Source organism: Cydia fagiglandana, chromosome 1 (assembly GCF_963556715.1).
Source record: "Cydia fagiglandana chromosome 1, ilCydFagi1.1, whole genome shotgun sequence".
Taxonomy (NCBI): Eukaryota; Metazoa; Arthropoda; class Insecta; order Lepidoptera; family Tortricidae; genus Cydia; species Cydia fagiglandana.
Window position 1 is genome coordinate 16,755,622 of NC_085932.1, and position 27,547 is coordinate 16,783,168.

Below are 27,547 nucleotides of genomic sequence, written 5' to 3' on the forward strand. Positions count from 1 at the left end.
CCAAAAGGTCTTAATAGCCGATTATCACTGTCAATGAAGACAAATCGACATGACGACACCTTCTAGTAGGCCAGTCATATCGAACATTAAATTCGCAAGCTAACGGCTAGTTCTGATTTTTTAATATGTTGTTAGGATCACTACCAGCATTGTAAATCCAAGTTTGCAGCTTCGAAAGACCTGTGCTAATTTTGCACCACTCAAAAAACCGCGAAATTTTCGTACTTTTTTTGGTATTTTCAATATAAGTCCTAAACTATGCATTTTTTATCAAAAAGATCTATGAACTAACTAAAGTTAACTCAAATTGCTACAATTTGAGACTAAAACCAATTTTGTAAGTTCAATACTTACCGAGATACCGCTCTACAAAAATGGGCAATTTTATCCAGTATAGTGAAATTTTAACATTCGGGCAGTTTTCGACCCCGAAATCAGAAAAAAAAAACTTATTTTACGGGTAATTTAATAAAACGATGTTGTAGCAAATGTAATTACCTTTAATATTAAGCAAACAATGGTATCTCTTGATTGTACCGTTAACTCACTAATCTTAAAAATCCAAAAAGTGGGAAAACTGCATTTTTCGCAAATTTGCTCTGTTTAGTTCTCACAATGGTTTGAGTTGAGGGTAATCTGAATTATAAATATTTATTAAACATATTTAAAAGTTATCAAAAATAACATTAAGTTACAGCTGTTCATTTTGAAATAATTCAGTCTGAAAAATAGGCATATCGACGTCGTCTTCAATTTCGTCTGCGATTTCAAGCATGGCGACGTTGTGACAAGAGACACCGGAGCAAAGTTTGCATAACTCTGAGCATTTAAGGCCTGCTGCTTTTATGCAGATACAGCCGCCTCCGCTACAGCCTTTCTTGTACCCGCAAAATTTCAGAAGGAAGGGAGGTGCCACTACTTCACTCGTCATTTTTATTGGAATGAGCCCCTGTTTGGTCTTTTCCCATCCCCATTGAGTTGCATCGTTTTCCACCCCCAACCACTTCTGAATTTGGTGGTAAGTTCGGTAAGCATGGAATATTGCACCATCTTCCGTTGGAGGCAAACGGGCCAAGTCAACCTTAGCGAAGGCGGCTGTTTTTATATTTTTTTTTGTAGCGTAAGCTAAGGAGCATGGAGCGTATCTTTTGTGTAGTCCCCTCCATATGAAGCTACTAGGCATTTTGCTCCGGCATCTGCGATGGCTGGGTAGGCTGCATTAGGTTGCAGGAATACTTCAGCTATGATGATAAGCTCAACGTTCTTCTTAATGGCGCTCCACAGTTTGTTCCCCACATGCCAGAAAAGGGCAGAGGTAGTATCACACCCAGTGAAGGCGGGGAGAAACAACTCGAATCCTGGGGGAACATCCAAATCTCCGCGATTAAATGAGGTTGAGGAATATTGTATGGGGCCAGAGCCACCACTGCCACTTTTCTGGAAATAAACATTCTTTCACAACCGAACCCATGTAGAAGGACAACACATCCTGGCCAATGATTAGCACTGATTTAAAACAGGTGGTCTTGTCAAGTGCCGCCTTGACGATGCCACAGTTAGCATCCTCGACTGCCTGCTTTGTCTCAATTCCCTGGCTTTGGAGGGCGGAGCATATCAGGGCAATCATCAGTCGCCACTTGTTGCTGTCGTTAGTCAATTACTTCTCCTGGGCTATTTTTATTATGGTTGACTCTTGAAAGACGATTTCGTTACACTGCAGAGAACCATAGCGCCTTGCGCGTTCGGCAGTTTTTGTGTTATTCTCTGCTCCATCCTCAGGATATCTGTCAAAGACGAGAGCACCGTTCCGTCTGAAATGATTGTAGGTGAAGCTGACGTACCCTGCAACGATATTCCTCACGAAGTTGTTACGATGCCATATCACCTTGTGCAGTAAGAAACACCCATCTACCACAACAACCATGTCGGCTCCTACTGAGATGCTTTGAGGTAGCGGAGTGAAAGCTGAGTAGAACAATGAACCCTCTTCTGTGAACAATGCCGTGGGGGGTGGAGCTAACTAAACATAGCAAATATGCGAAAAAAGCAGTTTTCCCATTTTTATGATTTGTGAGTATTAAACGGTACCTGGAACCAAAGGACTTTAAAACGCTACCCATGAGCTCCATCATCCGACACATGGATATGGTGGGAAAAGCTATTGAGTAGTTGACGGATCTTCTCTAGGGGGTAATAAGGCAAGGGCCCCCGAAAACAATAAGATAAGATAAACGGTATGGTCTAGAGATGTCGTTCTTTGCTTAAATTAAAGGTAATTACATTTTCTAGAACATCGTTTTATTATTTTACCCGTAAAATGAATATTTTCCCTGATTTCGGGGTCGAAAATTGAACAAATCTTAAAATTTGGCTATACTGAATAAAATTGCCAATTTTTGCAGAGCAGTATCTCGGTAAATATTGAACTTACAGATTTGATTCTGGTCTTAAATTGTAGCAATTTTAGTTAACTTTAGTTTCTTCATAGACGTTTTTGATAAAAAATGTATAGTTTAGGAGCTATATTGAGAATACAAAAAAAAGTATGAAAATTTCGCGGTTTTTTGAGTGGTGCAAAGTTAGCACAGGTCTTTCGAAGCTGCAAACTTGGATTTACAATGCTGGTAGTGATCCTAACAACATATTAAAAAATCAGAACTAGCCGTTAGCTTGCGAATTTAGCAATTTTTTGTGTCAAATATGACCGGCCTATAGGTACCTATGTTAAATGTCCAAAAAAATGGGTTCAAAAAGTTTTATAAGTACACTATAAAAATGAAACAGTGAACCTACACCTGTATACGAGTATTTCACATCTGCTAGTGTGCGCACTTTTTTCACCGCGCGATCAATTAGCGAATGCATCGCAAAGTGAATTAAAAAGAGTGAGTCATATTGTCTGGCGCGCCTTACTGGGAGCCGGTCGACGGTCTTCACTTACCAGTAACTGGCACGTGGGCTGGGTAAAACTGCCTGGATTAGGTACCGGGTTTCCATATATGTAGAGCGGACTTTAGAAATGTTATAGTGTGGGTATGACGCGTGAATGTTCGATACAAATCTGCGCAACGTTCCGCGTTTCGTTTTATAGGAGCTAGGAATTCACGTGTCTATGTCTGTTTCTAATTGACTAATGTTGAGACAGCTCGCCTTGTTTATTATAGTTATTTTCATAGTGTAATGTCATATGGTATTCTGGTTTGGGGCAAAGCAGCTGACATACAGACTATATTTGTCTTACAAAAGAGAGCCATTCGTTCTATATATAATTTAAGGGTGCGTGAATCATTAAGAGAACTTTTTAAAGAAATTAATATTTTAACTGTAGCTTCCCAATACATATATGATAGTATTATTTATGTTGTTAAGAATCTAGACTCCTTCACTAAGAATTCTGATGTCCATAACTATAATACTAGAAATAAAAAAAAGCTTGCTATCAGAAAGTTTCGTGTTCGTAAAGTACAGAAGTCATTCGTTGGGCAATGCATTCATTTTTATAACAAGTTACCTGAGGATGCTTTAAGATTACCCTTTCCAGCTCTTAAGAATTACTTAAAAAAGTCATTGATGTTGAAGGCTTATTACAGAGTCGAGGACTACTTGACAGACAAACATGCATGGTCCAAACCAGAAACTGTAATAACGACAAGTAGCAATTAAAAACATTGTATTATGTGTAGAGTTAAAGGTGACTCAGCTCAGGTAAGAAAGCACATCAAATTGTATGAAAGCATCTCATAACAATCAGTTAGATTCATATAATATGTATTCTCATTTCTTTTATTGATTTTATTTTCTTTTCCTTTTGTAAGATTTGATTTGTTTTCTGAAAGAGCTACGTATTTGTGATTTCATGTGCATATATGTTTATTTTTTATATCAAATTCTATAAAGTTATGTACTCACTGAGTATAATTGCATGAATTCTATAGTAATTTAAATTGTATTAATTACTCGTAATGCATGTTAATTATAAGATGTAATAATGTTTTGAAAAGATGTGTCCCGCCGAGTTTGTTGCCGGTCCCATATTGGGATACCCTCCTCCAATTGAGGGGGGATTTAAATCTTCTCGGGGCAGAGGTGTACGGTTGGAGCCGGTAAAGGTTTATTTGACGTTCATAAGCGCATTGTAATATGCCTACTTGAATAAACTATTTTTTATCTTTATCTTATCTTATCTAGGAAATCAGACAACAATTAGAAACACAAAAAAGTGTCTGTCTGTAAATGTCACGCAAGTTTAGACCTACATAGAAAAGAATAAAAACTGTACCTACCAAGTGACAGGAGCATTATTAAACATAATTACATACTTAGGCCACAAACAGATCGGACTGGAGAGACTTGCTTGACCAGGCTAAGGCCCACCCGCGGCTGTAATGCCTCAGATGATGATGATGATGACATACTTAGTTACCTACTATTAAATTTTACATTTCCACGCATTCAAATGCTAGACTTTTTGCAAAAAAATATAGGTACAAGTACATATGTACCTACCTACTGTTAATTTTAGCGTGTTTAGTCAAGTTATGGTAATAACAACTAACGGCTCAAACAAACGAAGCCGTTGACCTATTCTCACGGTATACCTAACGTTCGTTTAATGTTTATAATCCTAAATTACGAATTTGTTTGATAAAGAGATATGTTTACGTAGCCATCAATAAGTTATAGCTAAATATCCGGTTCGAAGGACCATCGCCTGCTATGATTACTATGTAAAGTATAAAGTGCGCCTTTGGAGGCCGATACGTCTTGCTGGGTTGTCGCTTAGTTAAATCGGGGGATAAGATGTAATGTAAAGAAAGGAAGGTAATGTTTTCACAATACATACATAATGTGATGCCATCAGAGACCACGAATAGGTATACCTACCTGGCTTTGGGAACGATCTGATTTTATTAGAACCACGTGATAGTGTAAACGATCGATAACTATGATTATGATGAAATATTATTATTTCGCTATGAGTAATGTTAAAGTATTGGCACATACCTACGGATATACTTTTTATAATCCAGAATTACCACCCTTCTTATATGTATGACAATGTTGCGTGGGGGTTAAAAGCCCTGCCTGTTGACCTCATTACATTGATAGAAATGATGAGTTAATTTCCACACCTTCCAATGCCACGGAAACCTTCAAGTAAGACATAAAACGCGATAAAACCCTTAATGAACTAACCACAATGAAATAACTGAATCGCAACTGATAAGGCGATAAGGCGCCAGTCGCCCCGCACACGTCGGGCCGCGCGAGCGTGTGTCGCGCGATATGCGACCTCGAACTACCTAACTCGAAAAACCTCGAATAATATAACGAACCCGTCGAAAACGAAATAATTTAAAAGTAGCTCGGTGTTTTATTTAACATGTATTGTTACATGGACATAATTTTGATTTTAAAGTAAAATCGAAAATATTGCAACTTTTAATTTAATATATGTAACTTTTTAATGTACGTTAGTAAATTCAGTGCATAATTTTCAGAATTAGGAATGTAAAGAGTCTATTGTCGCCAAGGTTATCTTTCACGTGTGACTTCAGTGCAAGTTCATGTTGACATCACCGTGGGTGTATGCATAATTCCATAGTTAATTCGATTACGCGATAAAACTAAACTGCATTCTAACCTTGAAGCTTCTTGCTCCAAATTTGATTTTTATTCCGCATACAACGTAAACTTCAGTGCTAATGGCCAGTGCACAGGGAGCCGTTGTCGTAGATTAACGTGTAGTAATTATTCGTCAGTTTTTGCATGAAGCAACTTATTTGTTATTCAATGGCCGTGATTGTGACAAAAATGATGGATTACTGTTCATTGAACGGAGTGATAAGGAAACTGTGTCAGGAGAGCACAAAGTGATCGTATCAATATGTCACTTCAGGAGGTGAGACTAAGTTAAAATACCTACATTTAACCATTTTTGTGTAGCAACGAGGGTAGGCCTTGGACTTCGTCAGTATCGACAGGAAAATGGTGATAACAATAAATATTTAGTGTAAATTGCCTAAACTGAAAACAGTTTAATTATTTTAAGGATAATTGTCGTTATTGGGTCATTTAAATTAATTCATTAGAATGTTCAATGTAAGTTCCCAGGTATTCCACTTATCTCAAAATACCTATTTAATATTAGTTTGTACCAAATTTCAGTATAAACATCGTCTATTAACTACTTAGATTAGATGCTGACTGCACAAGCAACTTGATAAAGAGGAACTACTTTATTGGGAGCAAGTTACAATGACACCTGGATTCCATTGCTACTGTATAAAATATAGCTAAAACGAAGTAACAAATAGAAACTACTACAACACATATTGGTACTTACTGTTATAATACCCAGTTCGGAGTGTCGGACGTTAAAACTATAGGTACACAATTGTAATTAAGAAAGTAAATAATATTTGTACTTATAATAACGTTGGACACCACGGTTAATTAACACAAACAAATTAATACATTTAATTGATACAATCATTCTGAAACACAGGACCAAAACAACATAATTTCTCCGAATCGAAAACAAACTAATTACCAACTTACATACTTTACTGTCAACACGCAAAACTAGCATTTGTCTTCTCGGCAATAGAGGCGGTAATCGCAAGGAGTAACGCCCATTTTCTATGCAATTAACAAGTTGCTGAAAATTTTCAAGGGCGCACTTTCTAGTTCTGTTGTTACCGTAGATGCATATAAATGTGGATGCGGCAAAATATTTAGGTACTTAATAGTTTATTTCTCCTCAATAACGAAATTAGATTAAAAAATAAATATTTTATTTGACGTTGTAGAATGTAGAATAGTTAATTATTATAGTCATTATGTTAAATTAAAAGACGTAACGTATTTACTAGTTTAGCTCATTAGCATTATTTGACTTATCAAGCGGTTATAGTTTTGTTTACCAAACCGTTTTAATGAATTTTCTGATATCGTAAATGTTTATGTAATTTATTTTATGATTTATTTATAACAAATTATTTAGTTTGACGTGATATACATCCATGTTTATCAAATCATTTGCGCCCGGTCTACGCGAGCTAAAAATCTCTAAACGAGTGTGTGCCATTTCTGTTAAACACATTTACAGTTACACTGCGCATCTAAACTTTTATCCAATTCGCCACAGCTGTAGAAATGTTCTTAATTGCGGGTAGTTCGTGCCCTTCCACCCTAAATACAAACGACCTTCGAACTACCCTAAATCAATCCTAACTACCCACCTAACGTGTGAGGACGAGGCCGCCAGTTCAAATTCTGACAAAGGCTTATTTAATATTATAACTAACACCCTTGCAGCTAATGGTCAGTGTTGTATACCTATTCAAATACGAAAACTGTTTATATAATATGAAAAGAAAACCTTTTGGTGTTTAGGGCGTATTTTCCTGAAAGCAGTTTTGATGTCGTAAGTGAAACGTTCTAAGCCCTTTATTAACTTTTCAGATAGTTTTAATGCCTCGTGTCGTTTCGTAGATTATAAATATAACCTTATTTCGTAACGTGCATACCGTGCGTAACATCGTTACGATCTTAGCGAAGTAAACAAATAAAATCTAGGTTGCAACACTCGAGAGTGTAGACTCTTACAAGATAGGTACTAAGCTGAACTTGCTTATTTTTATAACATTAAAAAATATACCTATGCAAATTATGGCTTAACAACTGTTGGACAAGTAAGGCCATCAGCAGAAGAAGCTAATATGCTGGTGAATATAACATTAAAAATTCCTAACTATGCAAATTATGGCTTAAATACTGTTGGAAAAGTATAGCAGCAGAAAAAGCTAATATGCTGGTGAAAGTATTCAAAATTATCCAGACACTTCTGCCACAAGAGTTGCAAACTCCTCCCCCAGTATAATGAATAATGACTTCAGTCAGTTGCCTGTCATTTAGGAATACACTTCCAGCGTTCAAATCTCAACCAGAAAGATTGATCCTCCCTACCGAATCAGATTAGATGGACCTAGCAAGTTATGTGTATGATCCCAAGGGCCAGTACCTATGTAAATAAATGCGTGCAAGAGTAACTGCGAGTAATATCAAATCAAGTTTATCCATAATATATTTTTATTTGAAGATGGACTGTTTCCTGCCCTGTTTCTTACAAAATCTAATTTACGTTTACGGCTGACTGTTCATAAACCTAAGAATAACAAGGGTAAACTGTAACAAGGTGATGTAATCCTTGGCATTAATCAAAAATAGTTTAGTTACCGTTACAACATCGCTCGATCTGCTGGATCCATTAAAAAATTATTACAGTTAAATCACGTAACCAACTAACATCCGGGAACGTTCACGGACATTTAATTAGGAAAACGTGTATTATAAACAAACTATGACTACACACGTCAAATTTTTATTAAGAGCTATTTATTTGCTTAATTTGTACCTAAAGGTATAAATATTTCTTCATTTTATATGCGAAATCTTGCGCGCAATTAATTTGCTTTCAAATTACCAATTGGTATCAAATACAAATCACTTATAGAATAAGTATTAGGCACCATTAGTAAAACTGACACGCTCAATATCCAAAATATAAAGTGAAAGTGAGAAAGTGCTCGCACAATGGGACAATCAACCTGTAAAATATTGATTGACATTTTATTGACAGTCGTACTAATCGATATACATATTGCGCTTATATATATGAAGTTGATGGCTAATTTAATTTACTGTCAGTTCCCTATACCTACTGAGAAAGTTATCATGGTCTTGTAGTATTTTTACCGCATTGTAGGTACTATTCCAAATTCAATTATACTCCAGGCGAGCTCTGGGTTTGCGATGATATGACTCGAAGAATCTAAATGGGTATACATGAACGTCATACGGGGATCAGAAGGAATGCAGAGTTAATATCATTTTAGCGGCAACATACAAAACATTAATAAGCTGTTAAATTTAGCTCAATATCCCGCGTCTAAATTCCTGTTCCATGCTTCATATCCGGACCACATCATCGTTTGCTTTTCGCTACTAGGCGGCTTCGGTGCAAAGTAGAAGGAAAAATAATAGCGGGTTTGAATAATAATTAATATATGTGGGGCACAGTTTCTCATACCTATTACAAGGCAAGTGTGTGGAATTATATACATATAGGTATTTTTTTCCTATAAGTATTCGCCATATGCAAGCGAATTGGCATTGGTATGCTCTGTTTCTACTTTCCACCTATTCGTAGGCACACACACACCAGAAACAAGTGTTTTTGCTTTACTAAACTATCTACTAAATAAAATGCAGTTTCTACTTAAGTACTAGATTACTTTTTCCGTCAATTCTTAGAATATACTTTCCTGACTATTAAGAAAAACATGCAGTTGGTCTCTCTTCTTGATTAGAAAATGTTTATATGTACTTGCTTGGATAGAGATATTACTGTTTTAGAAGTTTCAATCGAAGTAGGTACTTATAGTGTTTTTATAATTTTGGCTTGTTTATCTTCAAATTGTTGTTGTTAGGTATATTATTTTTGTTATCTATCAGCAAATAAACTAAACAATAAAGTCTAGTTATGTTTGTCAAAGATAATAAAATATCACACAGACCTTGAGCTCTAAATGAGGATAAAATAAATGATTTGTGTGTTACGTCACATTCGTAATACTTACCTAGTGGAGGAACTTGTTTGTGTATTCTTTAGTAACTAATAGTTTAACGGAAATATAACGTCCTTCAAGAGTCCTGTTTCTGTGACATATAAGTAATATAATTCTAGCGAGTACCTAGTAACTTATTCTATCTTTAAAAGAAAATTAAAATAATCTGGTTTAAATATATATCTCCGATTAATTAGTTAAATTTTTAGTCCTTTCTCATTGATTAAAAGTCAGTAGGTATTTGTACAAATTTCCAGGCAATGAAAGGTAATTAATTAGCACCAAATATTTGTGCGTGAAGTCACTGGCGTGCGTTACTGACATTGATGCAGCTAAGAGATTTCATTCCATGAAACTAATCGTACGCTCTATTTGTCTCGTATTGATAAGTAAGTATCTATTAGCGGCTATAATCTTCCTTAGGTACCTACTAACTTTTTATAATCATGTTAAAATTATAACGAATATTTCGCATTCGAAACTTTTTTGAACGGCAAATAGTAGGTTTACAAATTATTAATTTAATAATTTGTGGTTATATTTAAGCAAATAACGGAATAAATAAATAATTTAAGGATATAGATAGAATTATACCTGCTGCTAAAACTGCGAGAAACAAGTTTACCCAGCAAATTTAGTAAGAATAAAATAATTATAATAATCATAATTATATCTTACCACTGTCCTGATTGTCCTGAACCATGCATGGCTACGGTTCCCTAGCTAAGTACTTGTCGATTTCTGTGGATTTCAATCAAAACTTTATAAAAGCCTGACAGTTTTCCGACTTTTAAAATGTATATCGCGCATTATGGAATCAGGTCACGCGATGAAGAGATCTTGGGTGTTCTGTCCCACTTCAACATACAAATAGCATTATTAGTATAATGTATGTGCCAGCTTGTTGTTCAATGTTCAATCGTCATAGCTAGGTTAAATATAGAAGACTAACTTAATTAACTAAGAATCTAAATATACTTTAGTCTCTACGAGAGAATCGTAACGAAAATGGGTAAATATGGTTACAGTGTGACTGTACAAAGTAAATTAAATTAAAATGTACTGGTACGAATGATTGATAATAATGTTTAATAGGATGTTTATGTATTTGTAGCGATAATAAGGTAGGTATCGAACGTTTGACCAACAACTCATCTTGAAGGCAATGACATTGATTGGACATGTGACTTCGAACGTATCGTTTGCCCACACTTATAAGAATTTTGAAATCATCAATTAGAACACGCATTGTTGAGCAATAAATAATGAGTGTTCTGATTTATTGATGTTTCACTTTAGTCCTTTAATTAGCACTGATAGTTAAAATTGATGCTGAAATCAGTAGCGTATCTATATATATGCAGTTTTTGGTAAACAATAAAAAACTTAAAGTACCTTGTGTTTTAGGCATGCTCGGAGCAAGAAGCCCGCGTGGCCGAGCTGCGGTCCCTGGCCGCCCGCGTGGCCACCGAGACCGGCAGCCGCGCGCTGCAGGCCGACGCCGACGCGCTGGCCCGGCGACTGCAGCTGGTCGCCGGCGCCGTGCAGGCCCTGGCTGATCTCGGGGAGGCCCGCCAGCTCGCGAGGGCGAAGGCGCAGCATGTCAAGGAGCAATTCAGTGATATGAGACAGGTGAGGATTCTCAGGGTTAACAATATGAGAAACTAAGGCCCACTTGCACCATTCCACTAACCCGGGGTTAAGCGGTTAAACTATTAACTTAGTGTCAAATTGTATGGCTAACCAAGGCAACTCCTGGTTTCACCGTTTAACCCCGGGTTAGTGGAATGGTGCAAGTGGGCCTAATAGTACCACTTGCAGCATAAACAAATAATGTTGACATAACAATGGCCTAATAGAGACACCGAGATTCGAGAGATTTCGAACTCATCGAGACTTACAATGATGACCACGACCACTCTGGCAAGAGTGTACCGACTAAGAAGAGAATAGAGACACCAGTATTTAAAGTTATGATCAGAATGCCTGTTATCTCGTCGCAGTGATAATAATATGAAATTCCTACCGCCATTCATATTGATTTTCACAGAAATCAGATTCTTTGACTGTAGAGTGTAGATTGACTTGAGAACATATTATTATTATTTCATAAAATTTACCGAACCATTATGTATACCGCCTTCTACAATCGATCACTTGCATAATAAATGTTATCGGTAAATGTGATCCTTATTTGTATATGATTAACGGTTAGCGACATTAGCGTAGTTCCAACTGACCCCGTTTATTGGTGCCATACTCGTATATGAACAAATGACACAAATGCAAGCTATAATGTGTATAGGCTGTTGAAATTCGATTAACAGTAGGTATATCATAAGTAGCTGATCTTTAATACCTACAGGGTATTTGGTACCTAGATGACAGATAGGGTGAGCAGAGAAGAGAGTTTTTTTCTAGGCATGTGAGGATAACAAAAGACAATCTATCTTCCATGTTAATTTGGCACATACATACGTACCTTACCAACATTCATGAGTAATTATGTGGTTTTGTCTCTAGGACTTGATGCCTCTGCACGAAGACGGCGAGATCGTAGAAGACCAACTCATTGCTCTTCGAGAGAACTTGATCACGCTAGGAAAGAGCGAAGCGGACATCGTACCCGCCAAGGAGCAGCTTCCAGATATCGACAGGGACGTCTCAGAAGAACACTCCATCGTCAGGATCCTGGAGCTATGGCAGGCCATGTTCAGAGACACCTTCCTACATTACCACAGGCTCTCTACGGCTCTGGTGAGATCAGGAGACGCTGCAACTGCTCTGCGGTTATGGCACGAGTACCTCCAGGATTTACAATCATTCCTATCAGGGTCTGTGCCCGCCGACTATGAAAACTTAACTGAACATAGACGACTATGCAGAGTACATAGGAACCTGCTGGCTTCACAACGATCTGTACTAATAAATGAACATAAGGAGACAAAACACAGGGACCTGGTAGAGAAATTTGACACGTTGACGAATCTTCACAATGAGACCCTAGCGAGGATAGTGGAGCGACATGACGAAGTATCCACCAGGATCGCAGCTTGGGATGACTACAGAGAGATCTACATCGAACTATTGAGATGGCTCAAAGAAATGGAACGTGAAAAAGAAAAGTTGCAACTGAGATATGTCCACATTAAGAGAATACAAAAAATATTGACTAAAGTGCAAAATCTATCTGACAAGATACCAGAAGGTCGTAAACAGGCAGAAAAATTATCCAGTAATCTCAAAAAAATATTAGAATTTACAGAAGAAACATATGGAGCTTCCGTAAGGATGGAGTACGCGGGCATCGTTAAGCGAGTTGACAACCTGAACGCCAGCTTAGACACGTGGCGAGACTTCCTCACCCGCATACTTGGGCTAGTCAGTGAATACGAAAACCTCACTAATGATCTTCACAAACTATACTCGAAGACTCAAGACGAAATTATATCATACTCAGACGAAGATAGACTATCGCGGCCACAACTGAAAAAGGCAATAGAAAAATACACGGAATTAAGGACTAAGGTTGACAAGACCGAAACTCAAATTGAAGCACTCAGTGTCATCCAAGAACAGCTAAAGGAATGTCTTAGTCCTCAGGACATAAGGATTGTCAACCAACGAGTGTGGCAGCTGAGGCAGCAACGAGCGGACTTGGAACATCAATTAACGATTATTATCCACCGGCTGCAGGAGCGGCTGGAGATCTACACGATATTCAACTCGCGGTTGCTTCGGTTCGCCGAATGGCTTACCACACTCGAGGCGCGTCTCGAAACTTCTAGTCAGAACAGTGATTTGGGAGCCCTCGACCCCCACGACCTTATCAGACGAATAACCTCGGATGTCGAAGCGGAAACATCTATGAAAGAACGTGAATTTGAATGGCTCTCGGAAACGGGCAGCGTGCTCGTTGATCTTGCTAAAAAGGATGAGAAGGCTTACAGTAAAACGACAAGCAAACAGCTTAGCGAGATAAATGCTCGTTGGCACAAACTTCAGGATAGCGGCCGAGCAAGAATATCCAAAATTAGTGAACTGCTCGAGACCATCACGCAGTTGGAGGAACGTTTGACCACGATCAGGCTAAAACTGCACACCATCGAATCTAACCTGACCACTACGGTCATTGTCCAAGTATTGACAACGAGAACGGTTGACGAGAAATTCCAGGAACGCGACGAGATACACAAAAACATTGAAACAGTCAGCGGGGAAGTTGGAGAAACTCTGAACCTCTGCGAACTGGTATTCAACGATCCCGACGTCCTGAGAGGCAACTTCGACCTCCGCAACCTACGCACCGGCGTCGACATCGTCGAGAAAAAATGGAAGAACATCTGCGACATGTCCGAACAGCGCAAAAACACGCTGAAAGAGATCCGCAAATCGGCCGAACTCGCAAACTCCCTGCTACCCAAGGTCGAAAAGAAACTGGACTCGGTCGAGAAGAGAGTCGAAAAAATAGAGACCAGGAAGCAGAGAGGAGAAGGGGACGACGAGAGCGTATCGAAGGCGGTCATCAGAGATCTGGAAGCGATGGAGGAGGACGTTAAGAGGCTGGAGGACGCGTACAGTCGGGTGGCTTCGGCGCGCGGGGTGGAGCTGCGCGGAGACGCGGCGGACACGGCGGCGCGGCTGCGCTCGGCCGTGCGCCGCTCGCAGCAGCTGCGCGGCCGCGTCGACGCGGCCGGCGCCGACGCGCACCGCCAGTTCGTGGCCGCGCACGGCCGCGCCGTCATCGCGCTCGCCGAGGCCGACGTCAGGCTCACCAGGGCGCTACATCTGGCTCCGACGCCTCTAGACAAGGACGCTACCATGGCGGAACTGATGGTGAGTAACTTTATAACAATATATCCCATAACATACTTACTCCAAAACAAAATTGAAGGCTTATTAGCCGGAAATAGGTACCTATTTTGTTCTAAAGATAATTTTAACTACTGCAAAAAAAAATACGTAAATTATTTGGTTATACTAGGGTGTCGAGCAAGAGCTAGCGGAGTGCGGAGCTTTGGTACAGACAGCAGACCAACTGGCAGCAAACGTGTCGTCGGTGGCCGGTGTAGGCGACATGGTGGCGGAGTACCACGCGCTCTACAACGACGTGCGCCAGCGGCTGATCGCCGCGCGCGCCGAATTCGTCGGCGACGTCGACTCTGCTATACAGGTATGTTAGATCAGGAGACAGCTAGAAATAGCAATAGCTTTGGCAAAGTTAACAATCCATTCTTTAATTCGTTTGCTCCTTTAGGTGGACACCCTTAAATGGGAGACTGACGCCGCTCTTCAAGTAGACACGCTGACTTCCAAAGAAACTTACCGCGCTGAGCTGGCGTCAGCAGTGAAAGAGGCCTCGGACTGCCTGGAGGCCCTGAGAACAGCACTGCTGCAACAGCCCAAGGAAGACGCGGGAAGCGATGACTTGGCAACCGCTGCGAAAGAAATCGCCAAGGCTGGCGCTAAGCCCAGCCAAATACTAGAGTTGGCCAAACATTTGTCCGAACTACTCTTGACGGAATGCGACGCGACCGAAGATGAAGCCATGCTGAAAGAAGTCGAGTCTCTTTCGTTGAGATACGAGGACCTTTTCGCGCAAGCGAAGAAGAGGGAGCTCCAAATCAATAACCTAAGGTTAGTCGTGTCGAGATTTGTGTTCTTGGTATGAAATTTAAAATTTGTAGCACTAGCACTTTTGCATTTTGGTGTCGGGGCTTTGTAAAAACCGAACGTCTTCTGATTATGTAATCATTTAATGGTAACTTTCGCAAGACTTTTTTGTGTGTATGTAAATGAGCTAAATCTTGTGAAAATTACCAGTTGACTTTTAAACGTCACCTGCAGTTGACTGAATAATATGACATATTGATCTTAAGTACTTCTAAAGTTCTGAACTATGTTAGCCTAAGATGGCATCTATTACTACAAGCATGTAGATATTTGTGCAAAAATTGTCTATTCTTCCAATCAATAAACTGGCAAAAATCCAGTAAATTGCAACGACTTTATGAGTATGTTGTTTATTTAATACTGTGAAGTGAGGTTCTATACTATTAGGTAAAACCCCCGTGAATAATATGTATAAAATATTGTGTTAATAACTATAACAGACGGCTTAGCATTGGCAACCTGTATTATATACAATATGCCTGTAAATGAATTTACAGATAGGTAAGAAAATAAAGTTTACAAAAAAAAAACATCATATATTTTCAAAGCTACTAGGTATTTTAGCGTAATTGGATTTCTGAAAACTGGTACTATAAAGGTTAATTCTTACGTATTATATCTTCCTCTGTCACAAGTACTTAAAATGCCACTGTCGATGAGTTCTTCGCTGAGTCTATTCAATCTTTTTCGTGGTCTTTATAACTACATTTATTCGCGCTCGACGCTGTCGTTTGCAGTGTCCCTTTATTCTATTTGTAAATAAACAAATGCAAGTGTCAGCATCAAGCGAATTCGCTTAGATCTTTTTTTGGTGGACGAGGCATCAAGCGAACTCGCTCGGAGCGCCGTGGCTTGTTGCCTTAGGTTGCGGGGCAAAAGTGCACTGGACAGATTGGGCCTCGCTTCACAGTTGACTAGCCTCTTCCCGCGACGACCTCGCGCCGCCGCCGGAGTGCTAACGGCTTCCTAACCGGCATGCTCTAAACCACGCTGTTTTCTGGTCCTCTAGGTTGCCGCACTCGGCGTCATACGCGCTCACGTGCGAACAGTGAGTATCGCTTTATCTAATTTTATTAATCTTATTTCTAGTTGTAGTCTTGCGATGTGTGTCTTCATTTCACTACATTGTGTCATGTTAAGACCTATCTTGATCTTGTAAATCTACCTATGAATGCCTAATCTAATCATGCTAAAAATTGAAGACGCAACTCGCAAGATAACTGCTAAGGCATGGAATTAATGTTTTCTGTTGTAGTTAGTGGCACTTACCTATATATTATAAATCGATACCTAGTGTACTATTGTCATAAATTATTTATACATGTTATTTGCACTGCACATTGTATTATTTGACTTACACGAACACTTTTTTAAAGCTTTATATTTTCATTATGTACCTAAATTTTGTAGGCATTTATTAGTCATTACACATTTATTAGGTTGTTTAAATAATAGTGTAAAAAAAATGTATAGATAACTATTGTAGTAACTAGATGAATATTAGAGGTCCCATTAATGTAATTATATGTAGTCGTAAACATGTACACATTTTTTAAGTGTTTCAATTAATATGATTTTACTAAGCCTACGTGACGGCTTTATAGGACATCAATAGACGTAGGTATGTAATTTGAATAAACATAAAAACTTATGTGATCCAGTTCATCATTAGAAGTTAGGCCAACAAATCGTGACAATTGGAAGTTAAAAATCCCTCTTAATTTAGTGTCACACAGCTCTAAGGTTAAAACTTTTTGCAGTTTTCTTTCAACTGCCACGATTCTGTAGCCAAACAGTGGTCATAAAAATGGTCTAATAATTGTATCGTTATCTTGATATAGTGAGAGCGGGCGACTGACGTGCCCTCTGTGCTCGGAGCGCAACTGGAAGCAGTTGGACAACGACCTGTGGCGCTTGGAGCAGTGGCTGCAGTTCGCAGAGGCCACGGAGGAGGGCCGCGGAGACCCGCCCGAGCAGTACGACCAGCTCGAGGACGCTATTCAGGTACGGCTGACCTGGAGTGCTGCAGTTGGAAGCTATATCTTGCTTTTTAATCCGTCTCTCATTTTGGAAAATTGTGACGGCCAACCTAGCATAAAAGGCATCTTGCCCTAAGAATATTACCTATTCCACTTCCTTTTTAACAGCCACAAAGTCTTAACTGATCCTTTTCGATTTACCTTAGACCCAAAACTAGATCTGATTATAACGAGAATATACCCACGTACCAAACTTCCTTCGCCAAAGAATCCCAATAATTCAACCTATAAACCAGCAACTTTAATTGTAGGACCATCGTGAGTTCCTGCTGGACCTGGACTCGCACAAATCCATCGTGGTCTCCTTGAACGTGGTGGGCACGCACGTGGCCGCGCACGCGTCGGTGGCCGAGGATGCGCAGCGCGTGCGCGCGCGCCTCGCCGCCGCCAACGCGCGCTGGGACCAGGCCTGCGCGCGCGCCGGCGTCTGGCAGAAGAGGTTGCAACGTGCGTTGGTGCACAACCAGCAGTTCCATGATATCGGTGAGTAACATCATCTAGATCGCTCATTTTGGTCGAAGTTGAGCTAATTATATCCGGCGAAGTGTTTTAAAATAAACAGGTGTTTTAAAATAAACTGTACGATCTCTTCTTATGGTTTTTATTCAGTTTTGTTATGAATCATTGACCACAAATTCAGAGTCATAGTGAATCGTATTAGAAGTCAAACTTTGTTGTAGTTTTTTCAGTTGAAGTATTATTTATCACATACCTATTGCGTTTTAGTTGTGGAGCTAGTGGCGCGTCTGGCGGCGGCGGAGCGCGGCGTGCGCGCGCGCGAGCCGCTGCGCTTGTCGCGGCCGGCGGCCGAGCTGCAGCGCGACTTCCGCCGCTTCAGCGAGCTGCGCGACGAGCTGAGCCGCGCCGAGCCGCGCGTGCACGCGCTGCACGACGCCGCGCAGCTGCTGCGCAGCGGCGACGCGCCGCCCAACGCGGATGATATCTGCCGAAGGTAACATTTATTTAGTGTCAGTAGTGTTACCACTAAGCGTTCACACCATTTCTCCCTGTATTCTGAAAGAAGAGTAGTAGTCTAAAATTTAATGAGTTTCAATTTAATAATAAATATTATTATTAACTAACTATGAAAATTATCGTCTACTGCTTGTAAATACCCACCACTTACTTACCCATACAATTATTTATTACCTAGGTATGTTCGTCGCTAACGTCGCTAAATTCCGTTAAACCGACAAAATGATCATTAGTATTCGCCATGTCTGACCTCGGTACCGGTAGCCATTTCCAAACGTCTTCATTCCCAAACGTATATCCATACCGTGAATGTATGATTGCAGACTGGGCGAGCTGCGGCTGCGGCTGCAGTCGCTGCGCAAGCTGTCGGGCGTGTACGCGCTGAAGCTGGGCGCCGCGCTGGCGCGCCAGCCGCGCGGCACGTCCGCGCTCGCCGCCGCCGTCGCCGCCTCCGCGCCCATGGTACCTACACTTTACTTTCTTCCCCTAGCGTCACAGACAAGACATCCTCCAGGCTGAGCATAGTAGCGCTACCCCCTCTGTCACAAATATACGGTAGTTTTACTCCATTTTCGAGTCAAAGTGTCTTTGTGTGACGCCCGTGTCTTTGAACGGACCAATCACGGCTCGGGACTCGCTCACCTCGTCCCCCGCACCCCAGTATTTTTGGCAGCATCGGTTTCATGAAATAATTGCTCTAAACTCCGTCTAGAGGATTCCTAGTCTATGCCTAGCGTTAATTCCAACAGCGAGTAGTCTATGCAAAATCCCCATGGGTTAAGTGCGCCAGAAAGGGTCCCCAGTAATTTTACATATCCCTCCACCGGCACTTCTCGCAAGGTCAAGGTCGGGTCAAGTTGCGATACTTGTGTCAAGATATAATATGCTAGACGTGCAGTACGAAGTAGGTACAATCGATGTCGAAAATATGTTTACATTTTTGGCCTTATTACAAAGGAAGGAGTAAGATATAAAAGCGTAAACATATCTTTGACGTCGACTGTATCCACATTACCTATCCGAACATTGTCTAAAAACTTAACTAATAATATACATTTCCTGACATTATGGTTCCTGATGACCTGATAAATTTAATGACCAAATAAATCGTATTAAGAATTATCAAGATCATATAGCTACATAATATGTTGATGTATTGATAAGCTTCATTTGAAAAAGTTCAATAAATCCGTCTTGCTTCTTTGAGATCTAAAAATGTTACATTCTTGCAATGTACAACAAAACAAGGGTTATGAAGTTCATCAATACCGTAGTTTTCCCTAAGTTGCCCTCACAGCTTACCACAAAGCACAATGAAATACGAGCACAAATTGCTTTGTAATTTATTTAGAGAGCAATTAATGACCCTACCTAACGAATTGTTGGCGAAACCTAAAACAATTAAATACTAAATATACAATTCGGAAACAGAAAGATCAAAATTATTTTTAGTTTTATTGTTGAGAGTTGAAGATGCAAGCGTTGTATTATTTTTTTAATAAATCCTTCAGACTTTATCTTGCAGCTGCCATAAAAAACCGCGGCAAATGTCGGTTCCACATTGATTTATACAGCCACGAAATACGACTTTCACGTGCAGTCACTTTTTCAATCAAGATATCAAGATATAAGTACATGGTCTCATAATAGTACCCCTTATACAGTTTATTAATTACAATTACGAATGAAAAGTAATACAATGCCTGCAACCCCCATAACACCACAGTATTTAGCCGCTTCGCACAGTATGTTGACGTGTTTTTATCCATAGCTAATGGAGGAAGAAGAGGAACAAATCTCAACGCTGGAGCTGCCTCCCCTGGACGAGAATGAGTGAGTAGTCGCCGTTGTTGTCTTGTGCTGTTGTTGTTGTGTTTGCATGCAGATAACGCCATTATCGACAAAGGGCTGATTTAGACGATGCGAGAACTCGCATGCGAGTGTCATACCATTGCGGGTTTTGATCGGTCGGTTGAATTGGACGTAACCAACAGTCCGCAATGTAACTACAATCGCATGCAAGCTCGCGCGCCGTCTAAATCACCTTAACAGTCTAGGTCACATGTTGGTTTATCGTGGTAATTTTGGAAGCATGTCTAAGTAACTACAAGCCGCTCTCAAGCATGTATATACAGTGTGATTCGAATTGCGCGCGAGATAAACTTCCCACCCCTTTCTTTACCTATCATCCGAAAAACTTCTGTCTCGCGCGAGTGTCGACTTGACAAGTAGTCGTGTTGGCCGATCTGTTAACAGAATATTGTTATAATAATTATTAAAAAGCAATTTATATAAAACATTCAAATTATGCATGATATTCACACAAAATAGTAGACTGTCGATGATGGTGATGTTATCACTACCTACATTCACAACTGACGCTTTCACTGTATGTACCTAAAAAGTTTCTTTCATTTACAACATTAACTTGTAATCTTCCATTTATTTCTCGTAAATGCATGTACCATCTTTTTCTTCACTTCATCAGTTTAAAAATACCTAATTTTAAATTTCAATACAAAAAAATCCAAAGTCAAGTGTGTTTACTTCACTAGTACATATATACCAATGGTCTGTTCATTTAGTTTTCGATGGTAACAAATATTGTACTTATCAAAAAAATCTATTGATATAATTTCCTTAACTTCATAAATCAGATCAGCTCTGAACTCCTCCCAAAGTAAACATTACCGGCGAACTAACCGGTACCCGTATGTTCGACAGTGTGGTCGTAACTGATGACGACGAGGACCTGTCGCGGCTGCAGCGCAGCCTGCGGTTCGTGTGCCGCGTGGCGCGCGCGTCGCTGCCGTTCCAGGCGCTGCTGCTGCTGCTGCTGGGCGCCGCCGCGCTGGCGCCGCACGCCTCCTCCGACTGCCGCACGCCCGGCCTGGCGCTGGAGCCCGTGCTGCGCTACCCCGACGGCCCGCCGCCGCTCTGATCCACGACACGACGCCACCCGCTCCCGGGCGGCACGCCCGCTCTAAAACTTAACGCCGGCTCAAACAGGCCGGGCTGGCATTTTTCATTTTAGCCTTACCTGGCGACTTACGAAAACTTAAGGGGGTCGCGAACTCGGAAATGGCGGTTTTTGAGTTGACTACCCGCTTCTGGTTTTCGTTTCTTCCGGCTCGGATATGCCGCCGCGCTCTGGCCGGTTTCGTGGGAAACTCGGCGTGAGCGCCCCACATTCCACTCGGTGCTCCGCCCGCCGCTTGTAAATACCCTTTTGTATATTTGTTATTTAAAATTGATGAAAGACATCGGCGGGCGGGCGTCCCCGTTATTATTTATATGAATTTGTATCGAAGGCGACGGACCTGCTTCGCGCGTTGTTACTTAAATCACTCTTAGTTTGTAAGGACTGTGTACAATAAAGTCAAATAAAGCCTTTGCAATTGATTACGTCAAGTATTTTATTTACAAACCTTATGTACAAATATTTACTTACGAACAAAAATTTTACGGTTAATTCCTGTTACTTATCCGTTAGCTAATTACGTATATTCAAGTCTCTAACTATAAAGTATTCGTAGCATGAACACACTGAGAAACAATCACAATAGCGGTTATCTTTGAATTCATCTAGATTCCACTTAGGTACTTTAGCGCGGACAAGCTTAGGTATGGGATTCGATAATTTAACAACTGACTCGTAGACATGTAAAACTTTAGTTTAATGTGACGCAGATATCAGCGATGGACAAACGTCGAGCTGCAGATATATGCAACTGACTCGAGTTTCGTCCCGGAACACCCGTGGCGTGGCGTGATCAAGGACGGTGCAAGCAGGCGCGGTGGGCGTGCGGGCTGCGCACGCACAGCACGCAGCGCTGCCGGTCCAGCAGCAACGCGCAGGTGCTACACTTGCCCATCAGCGACAGTGACGAGGGTGCCCGCTGCAGAAAGTATGGTTGTGACTATCATTAATATGGCTCAACTCCGTAGGTACCTACTAGTTCTAACCTAAAAACAAGTAGGCAAAGGCGTAGCCAGCCCGTGGACTAGGATGGGAGGGGAGCGGTACACTATTTTCTGAAAACTCTCATTTAACCAATAATTTTACAAGCTATACCGCATATCCGATAAGCGCCTTCGTTATTTCTACAAGTTCACTTTAAGTCTTACCTCTCTTAGATCGCGTCGTATACGTTCGTTGGGCGCCCTCCAGAAGATGTAGCCCTGTCCGACGCCGTCGCAGTCCCCGTGCAGCACCGCGTCCTCCGCGCTGGTAGCGAGCAACCGAGTCAATATTACGATGAATACCTGCAATTCAATATTGTTAGAAAATTCGTCGGGTTCGGCAGTCTCGTAGTCTAATTAAATTTCTTATTTAGTAGGCTCTAGTTTTTATTGGTAGCTCATTGGATCATCAAATAACAGGAGGTTATAGAAGATTTATTAACCATAGTTATATATGTCAGGTTGTCATATAATTAACTTTTTGGCCGCCAATGACCGATATATCCGCACCGTAGGTTCAACGCCATTGACCGATTAATCCGTCACAGACCACAAAGCAACACAGACCTGCGTGCCTATGCATAAAGTTCAATTTCAGATTTGACACTTCGGTGACGTGGCGTCCGAATGACAGGGCTATAACCGCGAAAATCGAAGTTCGCAAATTGCGGGCATTTTTCTCTGTCACACTTATTACGCCTTCATTGGAGTAAAAGAGAAAGATCCCCGCAATTTGCGGATTTCGGTTTTCGCGGTAGCCCCCCAGCTTTTGCATTTGACAAGGCGTCGAAAAGGAAAAGTAAGATCAAGCATTAGCAGCAGTCCGACAGTAATCGGCCTTCTGTCTCACTTACTTGGAACAGCACTATCAACACATGTAGAATGTGTAGTATCAGGAGAGCTTTAGTGAGCGGAGTGCGCACGGCCTCGACGCAGCCGCGCGTGTGGAGCGAGGCAGATAGTAGCGGAGAGCCTTCCTCCCAAACTTCGCGCCATTCCGACTGCAAGGGGCAGAAGGATTTATAATTAGCAAGATGCACATTCACACACAACATAAAGCGGGTATGGACTTTTGTAGCTGGGTGTACGTAAGGTAGACCTTAAGGTACACCGTAAGGCAATTCGAAAACTAATACTCAATGAAACTCTATGAAGTTGGTAGCTACTTAAACGCATATATGTTATAGAACAGTTCGGTAGGTACCTGCTGCAAAGGGTCGTGATAGCAGGCGGCGAGCACTCGAGGGGTGCAGCACGAGTACGGAGATACTGGAAGCACCACCTTGCCGTCAGCACCAGCAATCCTGACACGGTCAACAGAGATTGGTTCAAAACCACATTTAATAAAACTTATTTTGATGTTACTTATGGTGTTCAACTTTTCAAATGGGTGCGGAAAATTTGTCTTCAGTGCCAATTACAAACCATCGCTGCTAAATCACAAATATTTTACTGAAACTCTCTAGTAAATTAATTTATTTGGGCATTGAGCATTTTTTGTAATCACACAAACAACCTTACCTACACCATTAACTCACAAATTACTGTCTCCGTTTTGTGTGGGTTTAAAAAAGATGACCTATAATCTCAATTCTTTGGATCTTCACTGTTCTAAGAAACCCAATGAATGAATCTTACGTCATCAATTGAAATTTATTGTATAGACAACTTTAACTATGTACCGAATTGATTGAATACCTAACCAAAAATAACTTAATCTTACATCATAATAGTGTCGGATTGTTCATTGAAGAAGTTTATGTTGATCCATGGGATCTCGTGCCAGTCGTTAGGGGCGTCCGCGCCGCAGCAGCTTAACTCCACCTATAAATAGTCATGAAGTCATGATGTTTAAATAAAAATCTATAAAACCCTACATAGCTGCCACTTCTTATTATAGATAGGTACAGTCAGCAGCAGAACTTGCTAAGCGGGCGAGATATTCAAAATTACCTACATTGACGCGCTCTTACTGTCTTAACAATAAAGTCGAGTCAAGCAAGATCATTTTGAACACCTCAATCGCCAGCTTAGCAAATGCTACTATACACAGTCAGTCACTTAGTCAGTCTTACATTAAATACCTACACAGAAAAACTCTCACAAAAAGATATATACCTGAATGGTATCTAGAAGACGTTTCCAAGTAGGCTCCGTGAGGTACTGCGCTATTCCGCCTCGCAACGATGTGGAGAGTTCTTTGGTCAAAGCCTACAAAGAAATATTTATTAAGTAAAAGGTCCGCCCACTTCATAAATACACAGGTGCCTATAGAGGTAATAGAGGCTTAGGGACATTTTACCGCGTAGGCATACTACATTCGCCTAACTGCGTTGATATAAGTGTTGTTAAAACTGCACGAAATGATTAAGTAGGCTATAGCAGGGGCGCGAAACTCTTCCCTTCGGGCAAACTCGGCTCCGTTCAGCCCAGCAATTATTAGGGTTGACACAACTTGAAGTCCCTTTGCGTCCACGACTACAGATAATTTATTTTTATTTATTTAAATATGAAACAAACGGTCATACAAAAAATATTGTTACAGTTTCTTCTCTTAATCTAGACCTATAGTTTCCATTTTTATTAAACATTTATTTATATAGAAGCACGAAAAAGTACCTATCTTGGCTTAAGTTCAGCTGATTAGTAAGAGGTTACACTGAGTTTGCGAAGTTAGAAGTTAGTTAGATAAGATAATGGCTAGAATTTTGACAACCCTAAATAGACCATCGGTTCAACCATGATTCGATCCTGAACCGCTGTCAAACTTCGGATGTGTAGGAACTGTAGGAAGTTTCCTTTAAGTATGTACGGTAGAAGGCACTATTATGTATTTATTCTGTGGCTATAGGTATAAGTAGTGAATACCTAGCTACCTAAATTGTACTGAACAAGTGACACACCTGAAGCGTCCCGTTGAGCGCACTGTACACCACTAAGCCGTTGAGCGCGATCAGCGTGCCACTGATGAGCCACACGCGGCAGAGTTTAATCGAGCGCGACCAGTGCGAGAACTTGAGCAGCCACGAGACGAGTCGCAGCCCGCTAGTGTAGTGCAGCTTCATCGCGTACGCTTGGAATATTATGAGGCCGTGGAGAAGAACCACTGCTACCTGGACAAATTAAATAAAGTATGCCAGTCAACTGGACGGCATCCATTGCATAAAGAGTGAGAGCGACTGCTGGCGGTTGCCTGTATACTTACTTACTTACTTAGACTTTCGCTTTATTACTTAGACATTTCTATGCAACGGCGCATTCCCAGTTTAAAGTAGGCGCTTTACAATATCAGCTAATCTTATTAGAGTTGAGGAGGTACCAAATTATTTTAAAGTACCTACCTTTTTAATCAAGCAGCCCGCGTTTGTCATTTTCTGAGGGTAGGTAGGTACCTTAAACGCACAGTATGTACAGGAAGTACGTGTACACGTACATGCAGTGGCGTAGCGTGAACTAATCTAGCCGTGGGCGAAGTCCCATTTGCGAGGACCTTTCTTTCACTGTGCCCGAAGGGGCCTCGCGCGAAGCCCCCCTTGGAGCGCGAGGCCGTGGGCGACGACCCACTTCGCCCACGCCTAGTTACGCTACTGCGTACGTACACGTATAAGAAATCAACATGAGTAGGTGTATAATATGATAAAGATGTTGAAGTCCTATTGGGTCTCTATTGTTTCCCAAATAGTTTTAAGTCATAATGTATTGTTTGTCCGAATTTTCTTTAGTCATAATTGGTTTTTCTCAGAAACGCGTAACTTTTCAGGATTGCCATAAAACAAACCTAACCTAACCTAACCTATCTATAGAATAACCTTAGGAAAATCCTGAAAAGTTAACGGTTTCAATTTTATGACTAACGATAATATGACAAACAATACATTATGACTTAAAACTTTATGGGAAACAAAGGGACCCCGACTATTACCTTATGAATATCCTTGAGCAGCATCATGACTTTATGCGAAGCGTTGTAGCAGAAGATCAGCATGCAGAGCGAGACCACGAGCTGCGCGATGAGTAGCGCGCGCAGCACGCCGGCCAGGCGGTGGCGGCCGTCTCGGCTAAACGCGAACAGGCCCCAAGCCATGCATGCCGGCGCATGCTGCTTCTGCAAGTGCCCTGTTACATTACCACTAATAACTAGGAGACCGAGCTTTGCTCGGAAAACATAAAAACTCAAAAATGCGCGTTCTCCCGGAGATAAGACCTAGCTAGATCGATTTACCGCCCCCGAAAACCCCCACATAGCATCATCGAAATCATAAAAACCGTTTCCGAGATACCCGAAATATATATATTTTATATACGAGTATAAATAAACAAGAATTGCTCGTTTAAATGCTTTAGATACTCTATAGCAGTTAGTATTACGGTGGCCTCTGGAAGCAAGCACCCACATTAACTGCTAACACATTCACTGCCAAGAACACGTATGTGTGTTCATTTTGTTCTGGAAATGGGGCGCCTGGCACCGAAATTATTAAGGAGCAGTAGATTCAGCCAGCAGTATTTTTTTTTTAATTCATAGCGCTTTTTAGTAGGTAACAACTCTGTAACACAGGTTTTACGAAGACTACTTACCGCGAGAAAATTAGTCAGGGTGCCTCGCTATGTTAAATATGAAATAACTGCATCTGCAGCCACTGGTAATGTAACTGATAAGTCAAACTATGTATGTATATTTCATACATCAATTCTATGAAACTCATTGGTACGAGCCGGATGTCGAACCCACGATTAATACAACCACCAGTGCAGTGATGCTGATGTATCTAAGTAATTAAATACCTACCTACTGTAGAGATAATCACCCGTTCACTTGTCTGCAATGACTGCAATGAAAGGGACCACTTGTATCGTTGCTCTAGCTAACCGTATTTAGCTATCCTATCCAAGCACTTATGAACTCCGCTTCAGACGAATTTATTACAGAATAATTAATATCAAGGGTTGAGATTTACGCAATCTTTGCCACTGATCTTCACGCTAATAAATAGGATTGATTCACATCTTGATATTGAAGTAACTCATATGCACACATTAACGTAGCCTCTGGTTTGATTAGAATAAAATATATGAAGAAGGATATGCACAAACCTTTTACATTTAAGTTTATCAATCTAATTATTAGATTCGTTATTAGTAAATATTGTATAAACAAGTTTACGTTGACAATTAGTCACATTTGTCATAGCTGACACTTATTACTTATAAATATAATCATATAAATTAAGGGCATGATATTTAGGTACGCCATGATTGGCTGCG

General features: G+C 40.7%; 3 protein-coding genes across 12 annotated transcripts in view; 1 reads left to right on the top strand and 2 right to left on the bottom strand.

Annotated features, from left to right (window-relative positions):
- Nucleotides 1–21,724, top strand: part of LOC134665398 (muscle-specific protein 300 kDa) — a 204,405-nt gene extending 182,681 nt beyond the window's left edge. For 8 of the 9 annotated variants that reach the window (XM_063522347.1, XM_063522355.1, XM_063522414.1 and 5 more), the window contains 11 exons: nucleotides 11,040–11,264; nucleotides 12,156–14,468; nucleotides 14,617–14,805; nucleotides 14,890–15,269; nucleotides 16,315–16,353; nucleotides 17,147–17,309; nucleotides 17,596–17,827; nucleotides 18,071–18,296; nucleotides 18,643–18,781; nucleotides 20,091–20,152; nucleotides 21,044–21,724. In XM_063522347.1, the coding sequence (XP_063378417.1) occupies nucleotides 11,040–11,264; nucleotides 12,156–14,468; nucleotides 14,617–14,805; nucleotides 14,890–15,269; nucleotides 16,315–16,353; nucleotides 17,147–17,309; nucleotides 17,596–17,827; nucleotides 18,071–18,296; nucleotides 18,643–18,781; nucleotides 20,091–20,152; nucleotides 21,044–21,260 (4,185 nt within the window). In that variant the 3' untranslated portion in view covers nucleotides 21,261–21,724. The remainder of the gene's footprint in view (nucleotides 1–11,039; nucleotides 11,265–12,155; nucleotides 14,469–14,616; nucleotides 14,806–14,889; nucleotides 15,270–16,314; nucleotides 16,354–17,146; nucleotides 17,310–17,595; nucleotides 17,828–18,070; nucleotides 18,297–18,642; nucleotides 18,782–20,090; nucleotides 20,153–21,043) is intronic. The other variant, XM_063522371.1, reaches the window with a different exon arrangement.
- The window catches only part of LOC134665842 (protein croquemort-like), a 407,398-nt gene that overhangs the window by 149,509 nt on the left and 230,342 nt on the right, over nucleotides 1–27,547 (bottom strand). The gene's annotated exons all lie outside the window — the stretch shown is intronic.
- Nucleotides 21,718–27,455, bottom strand: LOC134665943 (RDS/peripherin-like protein xRDS35). Of its 2 annotated transcripts, XM_063523012.1 has the most exons (9): nucleotides 27,377–27,455; nucleotides 26,205–26,387; nucleotides 25,186–25,395; nucleotides 24,401–24,493; nucleotides 24,006–24,106; nucleotides 23,487–23,586; nucleotides 23,137–23,283; nucleotides 22,448–22,585; nucleotides 21,718–22,218 (listed from the first exon to the last, which is right to left on the bottom strand). In XM_063523012.1, exons 2-9 carry the CDS (start codon nucleotides 26,364–26,366, stop codon nucleotides 22,093–22,095), a joined length of 1,077 nt encoding a protein of 358 aa, XP_063379082.1. In that variant the 5' UTR covers nucleotides 26,367–26,387; nucleotides 27,377–27,455; the 3' UTR covers nucleotides 21,718–22,092. The 2 variants fall into 2 exon arrangements, with proteins under 2 accessions (XP_063379082.1, XP_063379074.1); XM_063523004.1 differs by lacking the exon at nucleotides 27,377–27,455 and having other exon boundaries at nucleotides 26,205–26,544.